Below are 21,699 nucleotides of genomic sequence, written 5' to 3' on the forward strand. Positions count from 1 at the left end.
CCGTGACTAGAAAACAATAAGGCTTGAAGAAGCGGCCGAGAGGAGTATCGAGAAAGAATGAGTGAGCTTCTCACGACTGTGAGGTGGCGAAAACGTTATAGGTCTTGCACAGTTTCCCGTCTTCAGTCTGCGCCCAATCCTCGCTGCCAACGCACTGAGGACACCAGAGGAGCCCCTCAGGATCGTACTTTTCTTTGATGGTGCGAAGACGCCCATAGTTGGGCCCGAAGAACGACCACTGCCATCCCGATTCGAAAGCGTTGGCCTATGGTTGCGGCAAATCAGCAGGGTTCTCGATACGCAAGGCCAGCAAGCTTAATGGACCAGGGGACGTGAGTAGACAAATGGGAGTGGTGAAAGAAAGCGGGCAGCGAACCTCATTCAGATAAGCACCTGTGCTGGGTTCAAGCCTTCTCAGTGCATTCAGCTTGTTGTATGTCACGTCGTTGACGATTTGTGACACGTGTTCATGCGGGAGCGAGTCTGGCCACGACGTAGAGGTTATCAGGTGGACAACGCTCTTGCGCCACGCCGGGTTCAAAGCATTATCGACAGGGTCGTGACCAATCGTCATGGTTCCTGACATGGAAGGATTCGGAGTTCCATCCTAAGCGTTTGCCGTTAGCACACTTTCATGTGGTTGCAGATGGAGAAAGAGGTCTTACAGCTGGTGCAGCTGCTTGGGTGCCGACTTGCATGAGAACCTCAGCGAACAGGTCCTCATCCCCTGTAACGACTTCGCGGCTGATCAGTCTGGAGGCAGAGATGGCGTTTCCTCCTGCATGATCCGGCAGAGATGATCGTATCAAGAAGGCCGTAGAAAGACGGGATAGGCACCACCTGAACGGAACCATTTACCGCTGCTGCGTTTTCGGTAAACAGTTGTTGAATAGAAGACGTGATATTCAAGGCAGTTCCATTGGGTGCGTTCCAGAGAAACAAGGAGCCGGCAAGTGAAACGGTCTCGCTCGATGGGGGGCCACCGATGGTGTAGTAACCCGTGACGCCTTGATCCTGAAGCGCCGGAAGCAGAGTATGCAATTTTGCAACGACCTTCCACCAATCCTTCGTCGATGTGCCTTCGTTCGCAACAAGATTGAGACCCATGAGCGTCATTTTGGGGATGGGGAACGCCTTCATGGTCATGTTCACGATGACACTGAAGGTGCTGCCTCCGCCTCCACGGATAGCCCAGTAGATATCCTCGTTCTGGCATGCGTTTGCTGTAAGGAGGTCACCGTTGGGCGTAACTATAGTAGCCTCGAGAATGTTGTCTGCCCCCATGCCGAATTCACCGGTCAGGTAGCCGTGCCCACCTCCAGTGGCCCATCCGACAACACCGACGTCCTATGAGCCGAGAGGTGAGTAATTGGGGACTCTTCGTCGGTATCGAATGGACGGAAGCTACCATGTTTGTGCCACCGACGGCAACGACATTGTTCTTCTCAGCGAACTTGAAGAGTTCTCCATCTTGCACACCAGCTCCGACGGTGATGGCCATCTGACTGCCCTTCCATGTAGAATTGATCGTGCACGACGAGGGCTGGAACTTCTCGTGAAACACAGTCTGCTTCAAGTTGTGAGTCCAGATACTGGTATATTCAAATCAGCAAGCATCCAGCGATTCTATTTCAGTGGGACAGGAGGTTCTCACGAGATGCTTCCGAAACCCGTTCTTCTGTCACCAATGTCAGCCTGTGCACCCTGCGATGTAAAATCGGAGCAATTCTGTTGCACTCACCTTGCAACACCGCTGTGTCCATTATTCTTGATGATGACCATGATGTTGTTCTCTGCGAATGCAAGCGTCTGTTGAAAGTCGCTCGAGTCTGTTGCGTTGACAACGTAAGGAGGCAGAGAGCCGAGATGACAACCCTTTTTTTCCAGCATTTGGATCACCAGTGATACTAGTTCCGTTCGGGTATATTGGTTGACAGTCCTTGACTGACGCGGTGCTTGCAGAAGCGGCTGAGTGAAACTTCCAGGTCGTCCAGTTGGAAAGAACGTTGTTGCAGGACTCCTCGTTGTAGTTGGGCTCGGACGGGTAGCAGACGGATGCAGGTGCAACGGTGCGGATAAGTCGACCAGAAATAGTATCATTGAATGATTCCCATTGCGCTTGCGACGGCCAACAAGGCTCTGAAGGAGTCTAAAACCTGCGTTAAAACATAGTCCTGCCGTAAAGCGACAGCAACTGTCATGTCGCAAGACGGATTCAAGACTCCAAAACTCACGCATTTGCATACTTCTCCGAGAGTTACACCACTCAGAAGCATGGCGTTCCAAAGAACGTTAACGATAGACGGCATGCTCAAGTATCGAGCAGTTGAAAAGAGCGTGTAGAAAGCGAGTTGCGATTCCAGGAATGAGCCCATTCACCAGGTCGTCACAGGATGATATTTATGATATTGCAAAAGGTATGGCTAACGACAAAGAGGGTTTCCGCCGCATTGCTGTCGTCACTTCCGGCTCGACCCAGTAAGGGGCAGGAGATACAACGATAGGGCTACAGGTGAGGTGCCGATTCTCCTGGTTCAACCTGACAAGATGGCAAGGGGATTGATTGAATAGTATTCGTCACTAGCAAGCGGCGACGCCATTTTACCAAGCACAGCCATGGAGAATTTCAGACCGTAAGTGAAGTCAACAAGAATGAAAATGGCACTCATAGGTCAGAAAATGGTAGGTTTCCAAGACATCATTGATTCTGCAAGACCGAGAGCCTTGTTTCACGTCGAAGAAAAGTATTCAGTACTAGTAGCAAGATCCTGGTGCGAAGAGGTCCCACTTGTCCTGCAGGTGGGGGGAGCGAAGTCCCTCAACCAGGCATTCACGGATAAAAAGAAGTTGCTGGATTTTGCACTGCAGCTTTTGCGACGGAAAGCAGCCTCCATTTGAGGTCATAACGATTCGATGGAAGAGGCACTTAGCACCCTCGATGCTACAGGCCACGGCAGTGCTCTAGGGTCGCTGGCAATGTTTTCCGGTCGCTGCCGATGCTGAAGCTGTGATCTGCCGAAAGTTTTATGCCGCTTTGGGGAGGGACAAATTTATGAGGACCTGTGCGGTCAACAACATGTACATCGCGTGCGTGCATTGGTATCGGAGAGCTTGATGGCCTCTCTCCTGTTGATACAAACCTGTTTCGGCTACATCACAAAGGTGACTAAAGACACACGACCTCGTTGGACCCCAGCATCAGAAGCATGTGAGGGGCCATATCGTGGTCTTTCCTGGACACCCCACGCCTCCGAGCGGCTGCAGCAGACCGACACAGCTGTCGAGCGACGCTGGTGGCTGACCCACCTAGTTGCTTCTGCCTGTCGGCATCCTCCGCAAGGATTCTCAAGCTGGACGGTAATGCATTCGGATACCACAAATTTCTGAGGAATGCCTGTGCAAAAGTTCGGAGTGGGACAGCGTGCAGATAATGGAGGAGCTGTGCAGACAACGAGGAAGTGCTTTCCCCCTTCATCTTCGAAACTACTCCGTGTACGGCTGGTTCCCCTCGTTTTCTTGGAATGCAAAACATTTCGACCTACACTTTTACGCGGTATTTCATCAGTTCAGCGTATTTTCAACCACCCACGAGCAATTCAGGATTGTATTTAGCCTTGAAAGTGTCTAGTTGCCACAAAGCGCAGCCCGCAATCTATGAGTGCTGGTTCACTTTCATGGACTTACTCTCTTGGCTCTTTGGTGCTCCCTGCTCGAAAAATGCAAACCAAACTTCACATGCACACCATGGATGATCCCCATGAAGACAGTAAGGTCGCACTGGGACTGCTAGGAGAGCTGCATGTGTGGCTGATAATAAATCCTGGACCAGACTTCCACGATACTCATGATTCTCAAGATGCAGACAGGCTTCCAGCCATGAACAACGTGGACTTTGGGGAAACGGACGTGCCCTCCTCTCAATCTCGAACAAATGCACCAACAGGACCTCGAAAAGACCTGGATCATGTCATTATTCCCAGCCATCATATTCGCATGGGAGATCTCTTGATTCTCATGGGACGGTCGTGTCGGGTCATCAGAATATCGACTTCTTCAGCCACTGGTCAACATCTCTACCTTGGTGTTGATGTGTTTACCACGAAGCTGTACAAAGAATGCGCCACAGTCCAGAATCCACCGCCTGGTATTATCCTGCAATTCATACGAGACCCAATCCTGAAGCAGTATCGCGCAGTGGAAACACTGGAAGTCCGCCTTCCCTATGTGACGGAATTTGAGGATGTGAAGAAAAAAGTCCCAATCTTGGACCAGTCAAATCTATACGAACGCAACCACAGATGTCTTATAGCTAAAGGAATGTTCGTGTGGACATCGAGCAAGGCAATTCTGTTGTCGGAATCGTCTCTCTGGCTCTGCCGTAGGTTTCCAGCGACTGATTGAAGCGACCCGTTCCCGTACATCCAGTCTACGATGATCATTCCCAGAATTGGATTATTGAGGCATATTTCAGCCTCCATGTTTCGCGTTGTGAACGCGATAGATCACGGTCGGGTTTCGCCTGAGCAGGCCAGGCTGACCCATCCGTGACCACCATAAGCAGCGACAGATTGATATCAGGAGCAGGGCTCTCCCCAACCCTTTTTTCCGTTAGGACACATCAATTGTACAGTATTGATTGGAGTGTCCTTTGTATATCTGAGAATTAGGCAGCCGCTACCTTGGCTCGCAACGTGTAACGAATATTGACCTGGGGTCGAGCGAGATCTTGGCTGACTCACGAATCACGGTGACTTACTTGGAACACATGTAGCCACTTGAACATTTTTTTTGAAGGAATGAGGCTGGGAGGTTTCGTTCCACGTTCCATACGGGCGTAATTACCTAGGTAGGCCAGTAAGGAACACACATAGGTAAAACAGGGCACGGAGAACCCCAATGTGCTGTGATGTCACAACGTATGTGATTCCCAGAGGGGCCAGGGCCTGAAGACTTCGCCTCAATTCTTCTCACAACGCTTTGTCTGCTGTACGGTACCGTTTTAATTCAGCGGCTGAGGATACCACGTCATCAAAGGGGCCTCTGGTGAGATATACTGCGTTCAGCTGCCACTCAGGTGCTGCTGGACTACGCAGGTACACTGTTGCGTGAGAGAAATGCCCAGGCAGAATATCCTGAGACACCTCCTTGCTGGTCGTCTGGCAAGCAGCTGCTTATGCAACACAACACAACACAGCACAGCACAACAAAGCACAGCACACAACACAACACAACACAGACCTGCTGACCTCAATTCCATGAAACCTCTGTGCATCGTAACAGTTTGGAAATCATTTAGGTCCTAAAACTTGGTGCCTAAGTTTCCCACTTCCCACCTCAACTTCTGGCTCGCCTTCCCTTCATGTAGTAATCCCATTCAAGCTGCCAATATTTCGAATTGTCATTCAGCACTCATCACCTTGAACTTCTTGCTGCTGCAGAAGTATCACCATTCATCCATTTCCGCCTTCAGAGGTTGAATCAAACTCGATACACCTTTCCCGACGATGCGGCTCCCGGCTTGGACCAGGATCTGGACATCCAAAAAGCGGATCTCCTCATCACTCGAAGCCATTCCTCTGAACAATCTGCAAGCAAATGAAAAATATCGGAGATGTACCAGCCAGAATCTTGATCAAGCCATCGTCTTGGCGGCCGATATACCTATCTCATGCCTCCCTGGCAGCGTTCTCAGTCGTCTTCTTGGCCTGCCTCGCCAGTATGCAAGCGGTGCTTGCGATATCCAATCGTCACGTAGGCCTGTCCGGAGACCACGACACTTTACATCGTGTCTTCTGGTCGTATAGTCCAACAGCTATCCTGACGCTTGTCGCCTTGTTCTGGACCCGACTGGAGATTCAGACCAAAACTACAGCACCTTGGTTCAGTATGGCTCAGGACAACACCGTGGCCAGTCAATTACTTCTTCTTGACTACATATCGCAATTTCAGCCGTTATCGATGATTTCAGCCCTTCGATATAAGGATTACACAGTAGCAGCTGCTACAGTGACGTCGCTCCTTATTAGAGTCCTGCTCGTGCTTGCAACATCTCTCATCACCTTGTCGCCAGTTACCTACCAGGGGGAGGGGGGGTCTTTGTATGGGTCACGCAACGCAATCATGTTTTAAGATCCAAACAAAATTTTGGAATTACAATGCAATACTAGCAAAATACTATTAAAATATTATCAAAAGTTAATTATATTAAGGCTTTAAATTATATTAATATTAACTTTATATTAAGATTAACTTTATATTAGCCAATATCAGCCAATATTAAAATAAATCTATATTAAAAGCTTTAATTTAAACCTTATTAACTCTAAACTTATTTCTATTTTTAAATATTTCCGTAATTTTATAAACCCTCCTATAGTAAATAGTTAAGCTAGTAAAAAATAAATAAGTAGTTGGGTTGGGGATGAGGAAAAAAAAAAGTTTTTTTTTTTACCTCTATATTAAGAGTTAACATAATGTTAAGGTTAACATAATGTTAAGGTTAACATGATGTTATAATATGTTAAGAATGTTTATATATTAGTAATGTGTAAATAATGCAATATATAAATAAAAAAAGCATGTTAGAACCTTGATTGCATGTCACTATTATATCGCTATTCCATTGACATCGTGGTGTGATGTTGACAAAAACCCCCCCTCCCCCTGGTAGGTAGAGTAAAGTGCGCTAATGTTGGCCTGAGTCTGAAAAGCGAATTTATTGACAGCCCGGACGGCCTTATGGCAAATGGATCTTTGGCAACTGCGACTTGCGCTATAATGAACTTTAACACGTCCCTGCCACAAGGAGTATCTCATACATATGCTTATCAGCTTATCGAATCAGATCTACTCGATACGCCTTCGACTCTCAAGACTACAGTGGATGGCTTCATTGGAGGTCTTGAGTGTGAGCCAGCTAATTCGTCAGTGAATGATTGGATTTGGAATTCCACATCTGGCAATTATGTTCCACTCGCGGCCGGCTCATGCACTTTCAATTTCACCTTTATAAATAGCATTCTCGACCAGCCCGTGGATGGAGCCCAGAGTGTTAATATTATGGGCGGTTCATGCAATGGCTCTGATTCCAACGATGACCGGAGGTTTGGCATCATCGCCGCCGTTCTTGCCAGTGGAGGAGAAGGCATTTTCACAATCGCGAAATCGAACTTCTTGATGTGCACCCCGACATATCAGATCTTGCCGCTAGACCTGAGCGCACAAGGACCAGACAGACTTCTCCGTCCATCATCATCATCCGGGCGCAACTCCGGCGTTCTCAGCAACGTCCATCCTTGGGATATCATGCAAACTCATCTCGATGGAATCACTCAATCGTGGGAAGAACTCAGCTCGTGCGGGGCGAACATCTCTAATCAGACCGTGTGGTTCGATCCATGGGGATGGCGTGCATATCAATTCGCGAACAGGTCTGGTAACCCTCCTACGCTCACTGAGATCTTCGAGGACCCGAAAGGGCTCACAGAATTCTATTCGAATTATTATCAGCAATACAGCGCCCTTTTAGCACATACTTCTCTCATGCAGCCAGCGTCAATATCCTCTACGGGATCAGTAGATGAGGTGACGAGTCGATTTCTAGGTAAATCAGTCCAATTTGTACTACACTAGTATAACGATGACCGGGATTTCCAGCTAATCAAATCTCAGTGCAGGGACTAGTCGCAAATTTCATGACCGGTATTTTCGTGGCATGCTTAATGATGGGCATATCAATCTGGATCATTAGAGCTTCGACAAAGTTAGCACTCCCACAGAGCCCTACCACAATTATAGGCCTTGTAATGTGCTTGTCGTCGAGCTGCGCTATGGTTGGGACCTTGAGCGACATAGGAAGCAGTGGAAGGGACACTTTAAAAGCTGTGCTTGACAGGTGCCATTACAGAAGCTGTTGGGATATGGACAACGGCAGTTTCGAAGTTCTCGTCGAAGAGCGTCTCCTACCGAACGACGATCTGGAGATGTCGCCTCCAGAAAACTCTGTCTTCAAGCCCACAACATTGAAGTCCTCAGTTCGCCTCACATCAGCTACAATACTGCTAGCTACCATTGTCTCTTTAGAAGTCACGCTGAGACTGTCCAAAAGCGGCCAAGGACTCGGCGACGTCCCTCTCAACAGCAAGGCCCTCAGCTACTTGTGGACCGCACTACCTGGTCTCATTTTTACTCTAATCAGGATGTACTGTTCATCAGTAGACTTCGATACACGTTCCTTGGTCCCACTGCTTCACCTAGCCAGAGGCTCAAAGTTCCAATCATCTCTTAGTCTCGATTTGGTCAACAAACATACTTTTCTGCTACTCTACGAAGAACTGAAGACGAAGAGCTTCGAAGCACTAGCATCGACGTTAGCGGTCACTTTGGCATCCTTCTTGACAATCTTCTCTACCGGCCTTTTCACCTCCGCTGTCGTCACCAGACACGGATCAACCGAGCTGATCGTAGCCAGGCCAATATGGTATAATACAAAAGGTACCGCTGCCAAATTTGGATGGTCAGACCACTCACTGGAATCCGCAGCCATCATCCTAGCCAGCAATGTATCTTATCCATCTTTCACATACGAGGATCTGATTCTACCAACCTTGGAAGTGGACCGGACCTTCCTATCCGCCCACTCAAATACTTCAGCCATCGAGTTCAGCACTACTCTTCTCGCTGTACGATCGTCCTTTGCACAATGCCGCATTTTCAATGGCTCCCAAATTCACGTCAGTAACTTATCATTGTGGCACGACTCTCCAGTTTCGCTACACATTGACTCGGAGGAATGTCATTCGGATGTGCTCGGTGGTACATGGAACTTATGGATTACTCCAAGAGTTCCTGACGGTTACTTTGCGGTTGGTGGAGGAAGTTGGAAAAATAGAAAGTGTCAAGGGTGCAGTCAGAGACTCTGGGCCTGGGGCCAGTGGTCAAGCTTAGTAGAACAGCAGGGCGATTCATCTGAGGTATTATACGTCTCAGCACTGGCTTGCAACGAGTCCGTGGAAACTGTTGAGGTAGAAGCTGTGTTATTTGGTCCTGATTTGATCATAAAACCGAGCCGGCCCCCAATACCGCATCAGTCGGCTGCAAGTAGTGTGGACGCGCAAGGCTGGTTCCTACCAGAAAATGATACGACGGCCTACGACCCCTATGACGGCCTCCCACGACTGTCCACAAATACGGGAGATAGTTCATTCGACACGTTTTACACATTACTTACCACATCACGCTATGCGATCCCACTGGAGATGCTCGGCAACAAATCTCACGCTTCGACTGTGGCGGAGGCGATCAAGTTTCATCACAGAATCATAGCCGCTCAGAGCATTGCAAACCTATACCACGTCCCAGAAAACATCAGAACCAGGCGCGACTCGACGTACAAGATAGTCCCAGGCACCAACGACACCTCCTCGTATAATGCTACCAGCTCAGTACCCTCGGACCGCCCGCGAGTGGTCCAAAACGAGTTCTCAACTCGGGTCCTTCAAAGCCTGCTTGTCGGAGCCCTCATCTGCCTTCTGGCGAACTGGTATCTCATACATTTGGCTGGAGGATGCGGCGTGGTTCCAAGGAGTCCCAATACGATCGCTAATGTTGCCGCACTTCTTGCTGACGGCAACCTGATCGAGCTCTCGCGCTCGGTCGACTCCCAGTCGCTTGACTTGCAAACAATCAGAGATCACTTGGGTCGAGATACTGTCTTCCGGCTGGGCTGGTATGACATCTCTGGGCGCGAAGAGAAGGTCTATTGCATTTATGCCGATGTTGGGTCTCGCATTGTTGATTCATCGCAACACGTAGATGAGTCTGAAGAAGGGGCGACTCAGGATGATGCTAGACTATAAGATTGCAACTCGTTGAACACCGTAGTAAGAATTCTTTCGAAGCATCTGACTAAAGGACGATCAGTACTATAGTTAAGTCATATACGGGAACGTGTGCTGAAGTGGTGTCTGACTTTCTCTTTCTAAAAAAACTGTTAGAAACGCCAGATCCTAACATATCATGGCCAAGTTACCCTTGCCAACTGCGGTTCTACTCTTACATGACCATTCCCAACCAAAGCACTAAGATCGTCGCGCCATTCCTCGTTGTCTGCCAGTAGCGATTTGCATCCACTCCTCCGCTTTTGCTCCTTATCCAGCCAGCAATTCTCAGGGAATCCGCCAACAACCCAATTCACAGCTGCTGCCCGCCGCATGGCCAAGTGCCAAGAGAAGGTGGAGTCACGCACACCGATGAAGTAGCCGGCGTGCTCAAGAACCAGCATGTCTACTAATGCCTGCTGATCCCAGGCCATGTTGCGGAGCGCAGCGCCGGCGGGTGTATCCTCCGGGAGGAGGTCGTTCTTCGTCACCACAGTGATAGGCGCGACGTCTTCGGCCAGTTTAGCGATGCCGGGCTCGTCACCGGATGCGACGTAAATGACCATCTTGTCTGTGTCTGGCATGTCCGTAGCTGCATGGCGTGTGCTGCCGCCCTGACGTCCTCGCAGTCGCTGCGTCACATAGTTGATCTGGTCTTCGTATGAGAGCCAGTGGAAGTCGGTCGCATCCTTTTCGACGCGCAAGTGGATCCCGACGAAGGCATTGGCATGCACTGAAGGCTCGTTCCTGGTGCGAAAGGCTATGTGGGTGCCGAATCGCTCCTGCATGTTTAGCAGTGCCGAAGCTGCTAATATCTTGGCGTCGTCCAGCGGGCGTACCAGCTCGCTGAAATGGCGGACAAGTGAAGGGGGGTCGTACGACGTGGGCCATGTAAACATGATTGATCGAAGTGGGAAGGCAACTGGCGACTCGGCAGATGGCGGTTTGCCGTCGGTTGAAGATTCGATCCACTTGTCCAAGGCAGGGGGCCATTGTTCCGGGGCCGTGGGCACAGCGAATTCGGGGGGCATGCCTTCTTCGAGATGACTGTCGATGTGCAGGTCGAGGACGGGGGATATTGCGGGCAGACGGCGCAGTCGCGAGTCTTCATAATCTGCCGGATGGATGACGAGTTTGGGACAGTCTTTGTTCAGCGTCCTCCGCATATGATGTTCGTCAATCAGATATTCAAGCCCCACTTGATCGCTTGTCATGAAGTTGGTGATATCGTCAGCGCTGCGACGGCTGATCGTTGGCAGTTTCATTGATACTATGGCAAGTACTTAATGTCGGGGACATGTTTATGTCCAAAGAGACAGTGAAAACAGTCGTAGCGGCTTACCTCTGGCTTCAATGACATAACGGATGCAATGAAGAAGGTCCAGGCGGCAGTTGCCAAAGCCGCCGTTTAGACCAGGGCACTCGATAATGACATTCGGGTTCCACACCCTGTTTCCTTGGCTGCAAAGAACGGCAAGTTCACCGGCTGTGTCCTCTCCAGTGATCTGTTGACGGGATAATTCTGTAATTGGCTGTTATTCAGTGTCCAAAACCAAGTCGGATCTCCTTGTTCAAAAGGACCGATAGCATACTTTGAAGATTTCCTTGCTGGAAATTTGATGCTGGTTTTTCGTCAACCTCGGCCGAAAATGGTTCCGGGTTGAGTAGTTGTGTCACCAGATGCTCGCCATCGTGACAGTTCAGATTTCGGATCCGATCAACCGACAGTGAAAAGAGAATCAACACAAAAAGAACGATGGCTATTCTTGAGAACGCCTTAGAGATAGAAGGATGTGGTCGGTTCTGGAATATTGACAGCCCTTTTGAAGGAGTTGCTAGCACGGCCATCTTGCCAAATGAAGTACAAGCGGAAAACCTTTGTATTGTTTTGGTCCGGCGTGTTTACCGTGAGGTGGGAAAGAAAGGGCCACAAGAGGAAGAGAAAACAGCGACTGGACCTGCTCGACAGGAGAGGGGGCGCGGGTAAGGAAGAAAATCAGTCGCTCCAGGAACGAAGGGACAGCCATTCCATGCATGCCCCTCAAGTACTGGAACTCAGGCGTTGTCTTGTGGCTGAGAGGCGGGGTACGAGGTGAACAAAAGTAAATAGTCTGAGAATATTATGCATTCCTTGTGTCAACTTTGAGTCAGAATTCGACGCCTCGCGGAGATGGCTTATGCGGAAAGCAGATGGCTTGCGCGGAAACAAGACACGCAAGGGATATGGGTGTCTTACTCACGAAAACGCGAATGGTAATGTTCCCCTACCCGCAAGCTCAAGAACTTCGCATTCATAAGATTACTCGGATTAGCAAAAGGAGAATCTCGATCAAGCGTCACTGCAAGCAGTAGGTATCTCAGACACAGGCTGAATACATCAGCGAAGGGATGACATTTGGTTAGGAGGCTAGGTTTGGCACTGCAGCCGCGTGAGGTTTCGTTCACCCACATCTTGTTCGTCTGGCAGATTCAAACCGTTATCGAGCAACGCGCAATAGGGTGAATCGGTATGGAATTGTGCACGCAGCATAATACGTTTAGTTTGTGGCGTCGGCCTCTCCCCCAGGCACCTTCCTGCTCGCGCACAAGAAAGCTGCACTTTGTCCTCTTCTTACGAGCAGCGCCCGCACCATGAATATTCGGCCCGACCCGCTGTGCTTCCCCGTCGCCCGTTTTGTGGACGGGACAGTATGCCTTGGGTATCCCATGGTCTTGCGGTCGTTGATGAACACTCTCACGATGGCCTGCGCGAAAGTCTCGCCGATTGCTTTCACCTCCTTGCTTCTGTACTCCACATGCTAGGCATTCGTCTTCCATGTGATTTGTACCGGAATGCCTTGTTCAGGGAAGATTTAGAAACGAACCAATACGAGCTTTTGTGCAATTGAACCGTCTAAAGAGCTTTTGCATAGAATGCCGAAGGAGGGTGTGGGGAGGCAAGACCAGGTATAGCTTGGTGAGCAATGGAAAGACGCAGCCGATGTGTTGTCAAGTGCAAGTATGTCGCATAATCGATTCTCCATCATCCACATACTGCCTAAATACCATTATTTCAACCGACCCATACCATCTCAATGTCGCATAAATCCGTATACATCACAGAATGCTTAGCCAACGGCACAGGTATAACGATCGTCCTTACCCTGGCCGAGGATGGACACCACGTGTTTGCCAAGGCATGAGATCTCTGAGGAGTTGTTTATCTCACGCCAACATCCTCCTCCTCGACAACTCATTCACCCGGTCATCGCCATGCTGCACAAGTAGAGTGCTTCACAAGTAGAGTGCTCTCCTGATCCGAGCATGCATAGTCAAAGGGGACGCTCAAACCTTGTCTGAAGCCCTGCGGCTCGAGAGATCCCACCTCGGCGTCAGCGTTTTGATTATCATGGGCGGAATCATCGGAAACACACCTTTACCATGCCACAAAAGTGCAATGACGGATGAGATTGACGGCTTGGATTCAAAATTACCTGATCTATTCAACAAATTGCGAATACAATCCGTCTCCCTGCAAAAAATTCCTCGCAACAAGAAATTAAGGAAAAGCATGTATTAGGAAAGGGTATTTTACTTCTTTACCCTTCGCGTTGAGTATTATTCTGTCTTCCAATAGATGGCTGTAGTCTCAGGCTGGCACTGGCAACGATATTCACATGAAACCTCTCAATCACATCAAATGTGACGCTAATAACTGACTGCTGCACAAAGAAGGGATCGGAAAATTTATCTACTCACCGTCTATTGGTCAATCCCTTCCTGGCAAGCACATGCCAGAGCACTAACGCCCACTTCCTCATACATACCTGCTTCTGTGTGTAATTTACGCACTGCATCCTGGACGAACCTAATTCCTGCCATAGGAATTGCAGAGAATGTAGTTCAATTCACTTTCACGCCTGGATCTACCTCAGTGCCCGTATCCAGAAGAATTTGTTCGAAGGCATGAACGGCCAGATTGTTTGCATGTTTAGGCTTAATGAAGGGCTGGGTCGGATGAGCGTTTTCCCACAACGCCAGTGGAGGAAGAATAGAAGTGGGCAAAGGATGAACCCCTTCCGTTGCAGCTATGAGAATACACCACCGTTCAAGATCTTTGCCTCCTCTCACCGATCAAACTGCAACCCTCCGGGTATGTACGTCTACGGTGGAGCGGCAATAAATCACCACATGTTCAACGTGCAAGCGTAGCAGTGTTTCCTGCTGAGCAAGCGGCTTGCTGAAAGCCGGTTTTCATCGGGGCAAGTCATACGCAGCAGTCTGGTAAATGATTGCCCCTGTGATATCAGCTTGCATGACGCACAGAGGCAGAGACATCTTGCATTTCGAGGTCAACGTCTTACATTCGCCTGCTTAGGCCCGGAAAGACGGGTAGTAAGATTGGCGCAGTCGAATTAGTTAGGAAACAATCCCAATATCGGTTTCCGGTGTATCAACCCAGTTCGGAAATGCCCCATCATGGGAGGACATGGGTCACACATGGAATACGAGAAGGCAATTTCTGGTAGAGGCCATTCTCACGGCGAGCAAATGTCGTACTGTCCCGTGTTCCGTTTCGAACTCAGAATAGGGCGGCACCCACCCACAACCCCTTTGATTCTCGCTACGATGCAGATAAAGTGAGTCTTGGCTGAGCTCAACAAAGAGCCATCCGCGTTACCCCTGCTGCCAATGTTGTAGTACATCAAGGGACAGGTTGCAGCGCGGTACTGTGAAGATTCCATTGACGCTCGGCGGGTACAACAGTAGTGCTGATTCTGATTCTCGAGACCGGCCGGGTACGAGTTCTGGGCGGGCCAATGACGAATCGTGGCGGCTAACTGACGGCAGCGACACCAGCCACGATTTTGTACTTTTCGAGCCGCTTCCGTAGGCACTCAGCCAAGAAGTGACACCGTCGGAGGGCAGCGGCCAGGGGGCAGACACCGACAAACTGCTATGATTGCATGGTCGCCGACTGTATGAAAAGCCCACTAGTTCTAGTGAGAGCACCGGAGAAAATGTGACGACTTCGTCCCGCTCGGGACATTCGCCCTGGAGAACCGAGGCGCCAGACCTTCGTGACTGATGACCGACCAACTGACCGAGGCCGCACATCTCGTGTTCCGAGACAGACGCCGCTTGGGACTGGGGGCGTCGCGGTTCTCTCACGCGCTGAGGTCGTTTCTTCGGAATTTATCGCCACAGCCTGATATCGCGCTTCGACCGGTCCGCAAGTGCCAAAGCCTTCGCTGTGCCGTTGGCGAGCGTTGACGCCGCTTGCACGCGGTCGGCTCGCCCTTCCGGCTCAGTCTCGCTTTGGTTGTGCCAACAGGCACCCATGTACATGGGCCGCCCGCTCGACGGACATACCCGTGCTGGGTAAAGAAGCAACCACACCTCTTATCACTGGAGTCGATTTTCGATCATTCGAGTATCGCCATGATATAACCATTTCGTTGCAGGTGGTTCTGCGTGGGAATGTGCCGTAGGGCCAGGAACAACAAGAAGCCCCTGGCAGACACTGCCGAGGTTCTCCGAGATCCGGCCGACCCCAGAGAAAGGGACCGAGCTTGCCTGGTGCGTAGGTGGGCAGGACTACTGTGTAGTAGCAGAGCCAACGGAGATCCTCCGTAGATCGATGAAACGCCATCCAGAACCACAGTGGTTCACTGGCATCCGTCCGGCCGGTTGGACTGTCAAACGGAGGACCCCTGCGTTAGTTAAGACGACAGCTGCTGTTGAAGGATCGTCAACGGGGGACGCATACACGAGACGTCTGGAAGAGTGCCATGTCTCCGATACTCCGCGGGGATTCGCGCGCAAGTCAGCTTTCGGAGTTCATCCCACAGGACGCTTTATCCCGAGCACTCGTCCCGAGCACTCGTGATTCTCGTACGCTGACTTGGTACGAGGCACCTGGGCAATGCAGGGAGCGCATGGCAATGGGCAGGCAAGGCAGTCGGAGTCCCCAACGACGTGGGGAGGGAGGGCGGACCTAAGAATAACGGCTCGCAGACGCTGGTTCGGACGCATGCGACGATAATCAAAAGGCGGGGAGGATCGAGGATCGCGCGCACCACGCACACTCACTCACACATGCTCTCTCACACACGCGCTGCACAGCAACACACTGCACTGCACTGCACCGCACCGCACCGACCGGTGTGCCAACCAACGTTCGTCATACCTTGGTACCGATAGACAATGCCAGACAATACCAGACACACGGGACACTATAGACGCCCAATCACAAGCGTGAGGCTAGCTTAGACACTGCTGTCAATCAGTCAATCCAGACACAGAGCCAAAAACCAACGGATATCTACTATGGGCAGCTGTTCTCCGAAAGGGGCCAAGCGCGAATAGGCTGGAGGGGGAAAGCGACCATAACGGAGCGGGGCATTCCTTTCTTGTTAGTTCTGGCACTCGGACTACTCTATTGTGGCTCTGGGCTCCGGCTCGATTCTTCCTTTCATGTGGCAGCTGCTGCAGGGGCCGGGCGAGGGAAAAAGAGGCAGAGCTTGGCTAGGCTGTTTTCCTGGCGCTCCCTCTCCCCCAATGCAACGGTCTGGCGTCGGTTTCCAAGGTTGGCAGGTTGGCAGGTTGGCAGGTTGGCAGGTTGGCAGGAGGCGGCACAGACTGTCGTCGGCAAGTACGTAACTGCGCGGGCATGCACAGCAGGTGGTGCACGTCGACGGAGGGAGGGTGTCACAACATGGGGGCCAAGGACAAGAGGGAGGGCTAGAAGCACCGCGGCTGGGTAGTAGATGAGGTGACTGGTGAGACAACACGCCGGGTGCCCTCGGGCTGCCACAACAGATTGGCCGCCTCGGATATATAGGACAGAGGCAGGATGCGCATGTGCTTACCATCCAGGCGGGTCCTAGAAAGGACCTTTTGTTCCCCCCTCTTCCTGAGCGCTGGATACAGCTGCTGTCAGTCATCAGTCATGCAGTCAGTCTGCCTGTCTGTCTGTTGAATGTTTCATTCTGGTTTTGTGTCACCGCGGCGCATGCCTTGTTGCCACTTCCTCCTCTGGCCCCTTATAATACCAGATAACCTCCTGCTTGGATCGATTTCGCCATCGGCCGCAACCCCTTGACCTTAATGCTGCAACATTATAACATTACTCTCGAACGCTATCCTTTCTTGCCTGCTCGATATCATGTACGATTCGAGGAGATAGACCGAGATTGCCGTCGTGATACCCCGCAGTGCGCAGTGCAGCCGGCCGGACAACGGTCCATCGAGTGCACTGCAAGCCATCGCGGCCAACCTTGCAACCCTCGGACTGGAACCGTGGCATGGGCCCGTGGAGCATGAAGGTGTGAAAAGTGGGAGGATTCAAACCATCAACAAACTGGCCCGGCTTGGATGGACATGAGGACATCCGGTCATGGATCCGAAACCTACAGCCCTGAACCTGAGTCTGAATATATGCAACAACCCTGAGGGATATACGGATCAGCAGCAGGCCTCCACACCCGAAATCGATCAGGCCCAATTGCATCATCTGCCATCGTCTCGTCATTTTCCTTGCCGTCCGTCATCCAGCCACCAACACCTCGAGAGGGAGAAAGGCGCATTGCACGGTTCATCACGTGGCCACCAGGTCCCAAGGGCGAACAGGGAAGAGATTGCCGACGACGCTGTGAAGGGCCTGAGAAAAAAAAGAGGCCAGTCCAGCCTGCCACTCACTGGCAGCCTGCAAGGAACGATAGCCGATTGATCACCAAAGTGACACCACTCAGGCTATAGGGGTCCCACCCCGGGGAGGCAGCCCGGAGTCCAATTTTGGGACCTGACGGCCTGCAGACCGGGACAGGGCACCGACGCCTTTTTTTTTGTTGCTGACGGGAGGCAGGGAGGGAAACAGCCGAGGGGAGGGGAGGGGGCTGCATGAATCGCAAATCATCCTTGACTTGCACGCGAGCAAGCAGGCACGCCCGTACGACTGACAAGAAAGACAGGCAAGAGCGGCCAACAGACGGAGTGCACCTGCTGCAGCAGCAGAGTTCGACAGCGACCGAGATACACGCGCAAAAAAACAAGGCAAAAAAAGGCATACGAACAATCACGGTCACAGGCACAAGCACGGGCGCAGGATTGGAGGAATCGGATCAAAGAACAATCAAATTGCCTGACTGAGTTGACTGCATTGAGTGTGCCCACCACCGCTCGGTCACACAACAAGAAGACGGGCAGCACGTGGGATTATCCTCGTCGACTACCAAAGCGACTCCCCCTCGACCCACGGGCCTCGTCGGGGCAAGCGGACGACCACTTCCCAGCCCAATCAGGCTGCCCAGACGGGCTGGACGGGTACAGAAATCTCCAGGCGCGAAGACCTTGACTGTGGGGACCATTGACTGATTTGAATATCTGGGAGGTGTGGGGCGACCGCCAGGGCGCCTGGGAGTGCAGTCGAGGGGAGAAAGATAGGGTGAGAAAGAGGAGGGGTCTGCTGCAAGTGGTACCACCCATCGGCGCATCTGATCCTCTAAGCACAAAGAAGCTTAAGCCGGGCGGCCGGGGCAAGGTTTGAGGTTCGAGAAGGAGGGAGAGATAGTAGTGTGCGTTACAAGAGAGATGGAATACGCTTGGGGCATTGCAGCCAGCAAGACGCCGTTTCCGGCCGAGTTTGCATCGGCGGCGAGGTCAAAGCCCAAGGCTATTTCCACGTCGCAGCCGCAGCCGCCGCCAGAGACGATCACGACCACGCCCACGACCACCTCAACCTCACCCGCAAACCCCTCGACAAAGGCCCAGCCAGCCAGCCCGCCGCTGCCGTCGCCCAGCTCCACCAGGACGAGCCGTCTGCGGATTCCTGGACACTCCAGGCCGCCCCTCACCCACGCCAACCAGGCCGAGCCGCGCAGCCGCAGCCCCAGGTCCAGGTCCAATTCCAGTTCCAGTTCCAGGTTCAGGTCCAGGTCCAGGGATCAGGGCTGCGCCGCGGCATTGATGAGTCCGGACAGCTCGCGGTCGCCAGGCCTCCTCCCACACGAGCTGCTCTTGCGTGTCTCGTCACAGCCTGCCCCGTCCGCCCCGTCTGCACTGACACACGACGACCGACGACGCCCCGCCAGTGCAACCATTGCCAGCCACCTCCACCGGAGTCGCAGCCGAAGTGGTCGCAGCAACAGCAGCAGTGCTACTACTGTTACCACCACCACCAACACCGCCAGCGGCAGGCCAGATCGAGACGCCGCCCAGCCCAGGGCCCAGCAGAGACCCGCTTCTACTTCGGCGGCTGTTGGCAGTCGCAGTGGGACGGCCACCTCCAGGGCCTCGTCTCTGACTGCTCCTGCTACTGCTACTGCTCCAGCTGCTGCCGCTACTGCTACTTTCCAGGACAAGCAGCTGCCCGCCCTGCCGACCGAGGCCGCCCCCTCGTCCTCAGCATCATCCCCCCGGCGAGCGCCAGAGAAGGCCAGTGATGCGATTGACGGATATGATGACAGCGTCTCCACGTCCTACCCGGGGCCTCTAATGAGCCGTGCTTCCTCCACCCTGTCATACGCAGACGGAGCATCCTACCGGGACTGGCAGGGGGACCACAACTCTGCCGTCTCGGCTACGGCTCCTCTTCTGTCAGCAGCGGCAACGTCAGGCCCTTCATCGCAGCATCGCAGACCCCCCTCCTTGAAGCCCAGCTCCACCGCGGTGTGCGACGCTTCCAAGAAATCCAGGAGCCCCCTTTCCTTCTCCCGGAGCCGCGCACAACACCAGCTCTCCCCTCAACACCACCACCACAACCACCACCAAACCGCCACCCCCGAAAGCGGTGCCAGCCACAGACTGGTGCACAACCACGAGCTGAGCCGCAACCCGCCGAGCACCCACTGGGCCAATGCGGCATCTTCCTCGGCCCCGACCTCGACCCCCTCCGCGAATGACCCCCCTGCCCGCAAGCGTGACCGGAGACAGTCTAATCATGCCACCATGGTCGGCACTGAGAGCATCATCTCCTCTCGCACCGAAAGCGTGGCCGAGTCCGTCGGCGGCCGCACAATAATGTCCAGCGAGCCGCCCTACAGGGAGGGAGACGGCTCGTCCACCGGGTCGCTCCCCCGGCCGAGCAGACCCTTCGTCACCAAGAGCAATGGCCGCACCTACCTCGCCGACCCGACCCTGGCCTACCCCCTGCCCGTCGACCTCCACGAGCTGCACCGCCAGTCCCTCCGGACCCTCCTCCTCTTCCAGCTCTTCGGCGGCCCGCTGTGCTCGCCCTTCTTCAACAACAAGCCGCCCACGCGCGTCCTCGACGTGGGCTGCGCCTACGGCTTCTGGAGCATGATGTGCCACTCCTACTACTCGCGCAAGGGCTTCCCCAACGTCCACTTCACCGGCCTCGACATCGCCGCCCTGGGCGGCATCGCCGGCATGCCGCAAGTGACGGGTCCCCCCGGGGGCCCAAAAGATCGCGTGTCCTCGACCTCGACCTCGTCGTCCGCCTCCGCCAGCCACTGGGCCGAGCAGCCACCCGACAAGAACATGAGGTGGAATTTTGTGCAGCATGATCTGCGGATACTGCCGCTCCCCTTTGGTGAGGAGGAGTTCGACGTCATCGTGTTCAAGGACATGTCCATGTCCGTGCACACGGATCACTTGCCGCTCATCATCGATGATTTCATGCGCATCCTGAAGCCCGGCGGCGCCCTCGAGGTCTGGGAGTGCGACCATCCCATTCGCATGCTCCGCCCCCACGTGCCCGACACGCCCGCCACGGGGCCCGGCGCCGCACCGCCCCCGACGCCCAGCACAGAAGACAGCGCGGCCTCGGCGCCTTCAACCGACGGGAAAGCTGCGGACAAAGCCGCTGCCGAAGACGCCAGCACCCCGACGACCCCCGCAACACCAGCCACCACCCACCACGGGAGCAGCAAGAAGGTCGACTACGAGAAGGAGGTTGCGGAGCTGGGCGCGTACGTGATCAACAACAACACGCCGCTGTCGGGTCCGCAGAACAACTACCTGATCGAGTACAACGGGTGGGTGAGCAAGTACATGGACGCGCACAGGCTACTTACTTTCCCGTGCGCCCAAGTCAGCGCCCTCATGATCCAGGAGCAGCTTCTGACCAACCGCGGCTCGAAGCGCTTAGCCATCCCGCTGTCCGAGGTCCGCTGGGAGCGCGAGGGCGTGGGCGGCGTCGTCACGAAGGACGGCAAGAGCTACATCGACACGAGCAAGGCCATCGGCAAGGCCGCCGCCGCCGCCGCCGCCATAATGGGCGGAGGCAGCGGGAGCGGCAGCGGCGGTGGCAAGCGCGGGTCCAGCGCGGCCGGCGGCGACGGGGACGACGGCGGCGGCGGCAGCAAGAAGGGCAAGGCGCTCAGCCCGGGCCAGCTCGCGCTGCGGCAGACGGCGCTGCAGACGGTGGTGCAGCTCATCGAGGGCCTGGAGCCGGCGCTGCGCGAGATGAGCGGCAAGAAGCCCGACGAGTGGGACACGTGGATGGGCAAGCTCATGAAGGAGCTCCTGGAGCGCGACGGCACCAGCTGCGGCGAGTGCCTCGAGGTCGGCGCCTGGTGGGCGCGCAAGAGGCAGGACCCTCCTCCTTGAGGCGGGGCTTTGATCTATTCATAATTGGGGAACGGGGAGGTGGTGGAATTTCTCTTTCTCCTTCTCATTCCTCTCCTTCTCAGTTGAGAAGGGAGGACGGATGGAGAAGTGGAAGATTATAAGAAAGATTGCCTGTGGTGTGTCTTTGTGGGCGGGCTTTTTCGATTCATTTTTTGGGACGTCGTGGTGTCTTTTTTTTGCTTTTTTCCCATCCACCCGCCACTGTTGGGAAATAAACACATATGCGCGAGCTCATCATCTATCTATTATT

At 53.2% G+C, this 21,699-nt stretch overlaps 4 protein-coding genes across 4 annotated transcripts; 2 read left to right on the plus strand and 2 right to left on the minus strand.

The window, feature by feature from the left end:
* Positions 1–70: 70 nt before the first annotated feature.
* On the minus strand, positions 71–1,890 carry INS49_015681 (uncharacterized protein; the record flags this gene model as incomplete). The annotated part of the gene is made up of 7 exons (XM_043176360.1): positions 71–265; positions 377–607; positions 666–727; positions 852–1,347; positions 1,409–1,592; positions 1,655–1,678; positions 1,742–1,890. The coding sequence occupies 7 exons, from the start codon at positions 1,888–1,890 to the stop codon at positions 71–73; spliced, it is 1,341 nt and encodes a 446-aa protein (XP_043019815.1).
* A 6,029-nt stretch (positions 1,891–7,919) lies between these two features.
* On the plus strand, positions 7,920–9,857 carry INS49_015682 (uncharacterized protein; the record flags this gene model as incomplete). Its single annotated transcript, XM_043176361.1, has 2 exons — positions 7,920–8,732; positions 8,958–9,857. The coding sequence occupies 2 exons, from the start codon at positions 7,920–7,922 to the stop codon at positions 9,855–9,857; spliced, it is 1,713 nt and encodes a 570-aa protein (XP_043019816.1).
* Positions 9,858–9,934: 77 nt separating this feature from the next.
* On the minus strand, positions 9,935–11,726 carry INS49_015683 (uncharacterized protein; the record flags this gene model as incomplete). Its single annotated transcript, XM_043176362.1, has 4 exons — positions 9,935–9,979; positions 10,058–11,148; positions 11,221–11,400; positions 11,471–11,726. 4 exons carry the CDS (start codon positions 11,724–11,726, stop codon positions 9,935–9,937), a joined length of 1,572 nt encoding a protein of 523 aa, XP_043019817.1.
* Positions 11,727–18,449: 6,723 nt separating this feature from the next.
* On the plus strand, positions 18,450–21,428 carry INS49_015684 (uncharacterized protein; the record flags this gene model as incomplete). Its single annotated transcript, XM_043176363.1, has 1 exon — positions 18,450–21,428. The coding sequence occupies one exon, from the start codon at positions 18,450–18,452 to the stop codon at positions 21,426–21,428; it is 2,979 nt and encodes a 992-aa protein (XP_043019818.1).
* Between the last annotated feature and the right edge of the window lie 271 nt (positions 21,429–21,699).

This window comes from Diaporthe citri (genome assembly GCF_014595645.1).
Source record: "Diaporthe citri strain NFHF-8-4 chromosome Unknown scaffold_9, whole genome shotgun sequence".
NCBI lineage: Eukaryota > Fungi > Ascomycota > Sordariomycetes > Diaporthales > Diaporthaceae > Diaporthe > Diaporthe citri.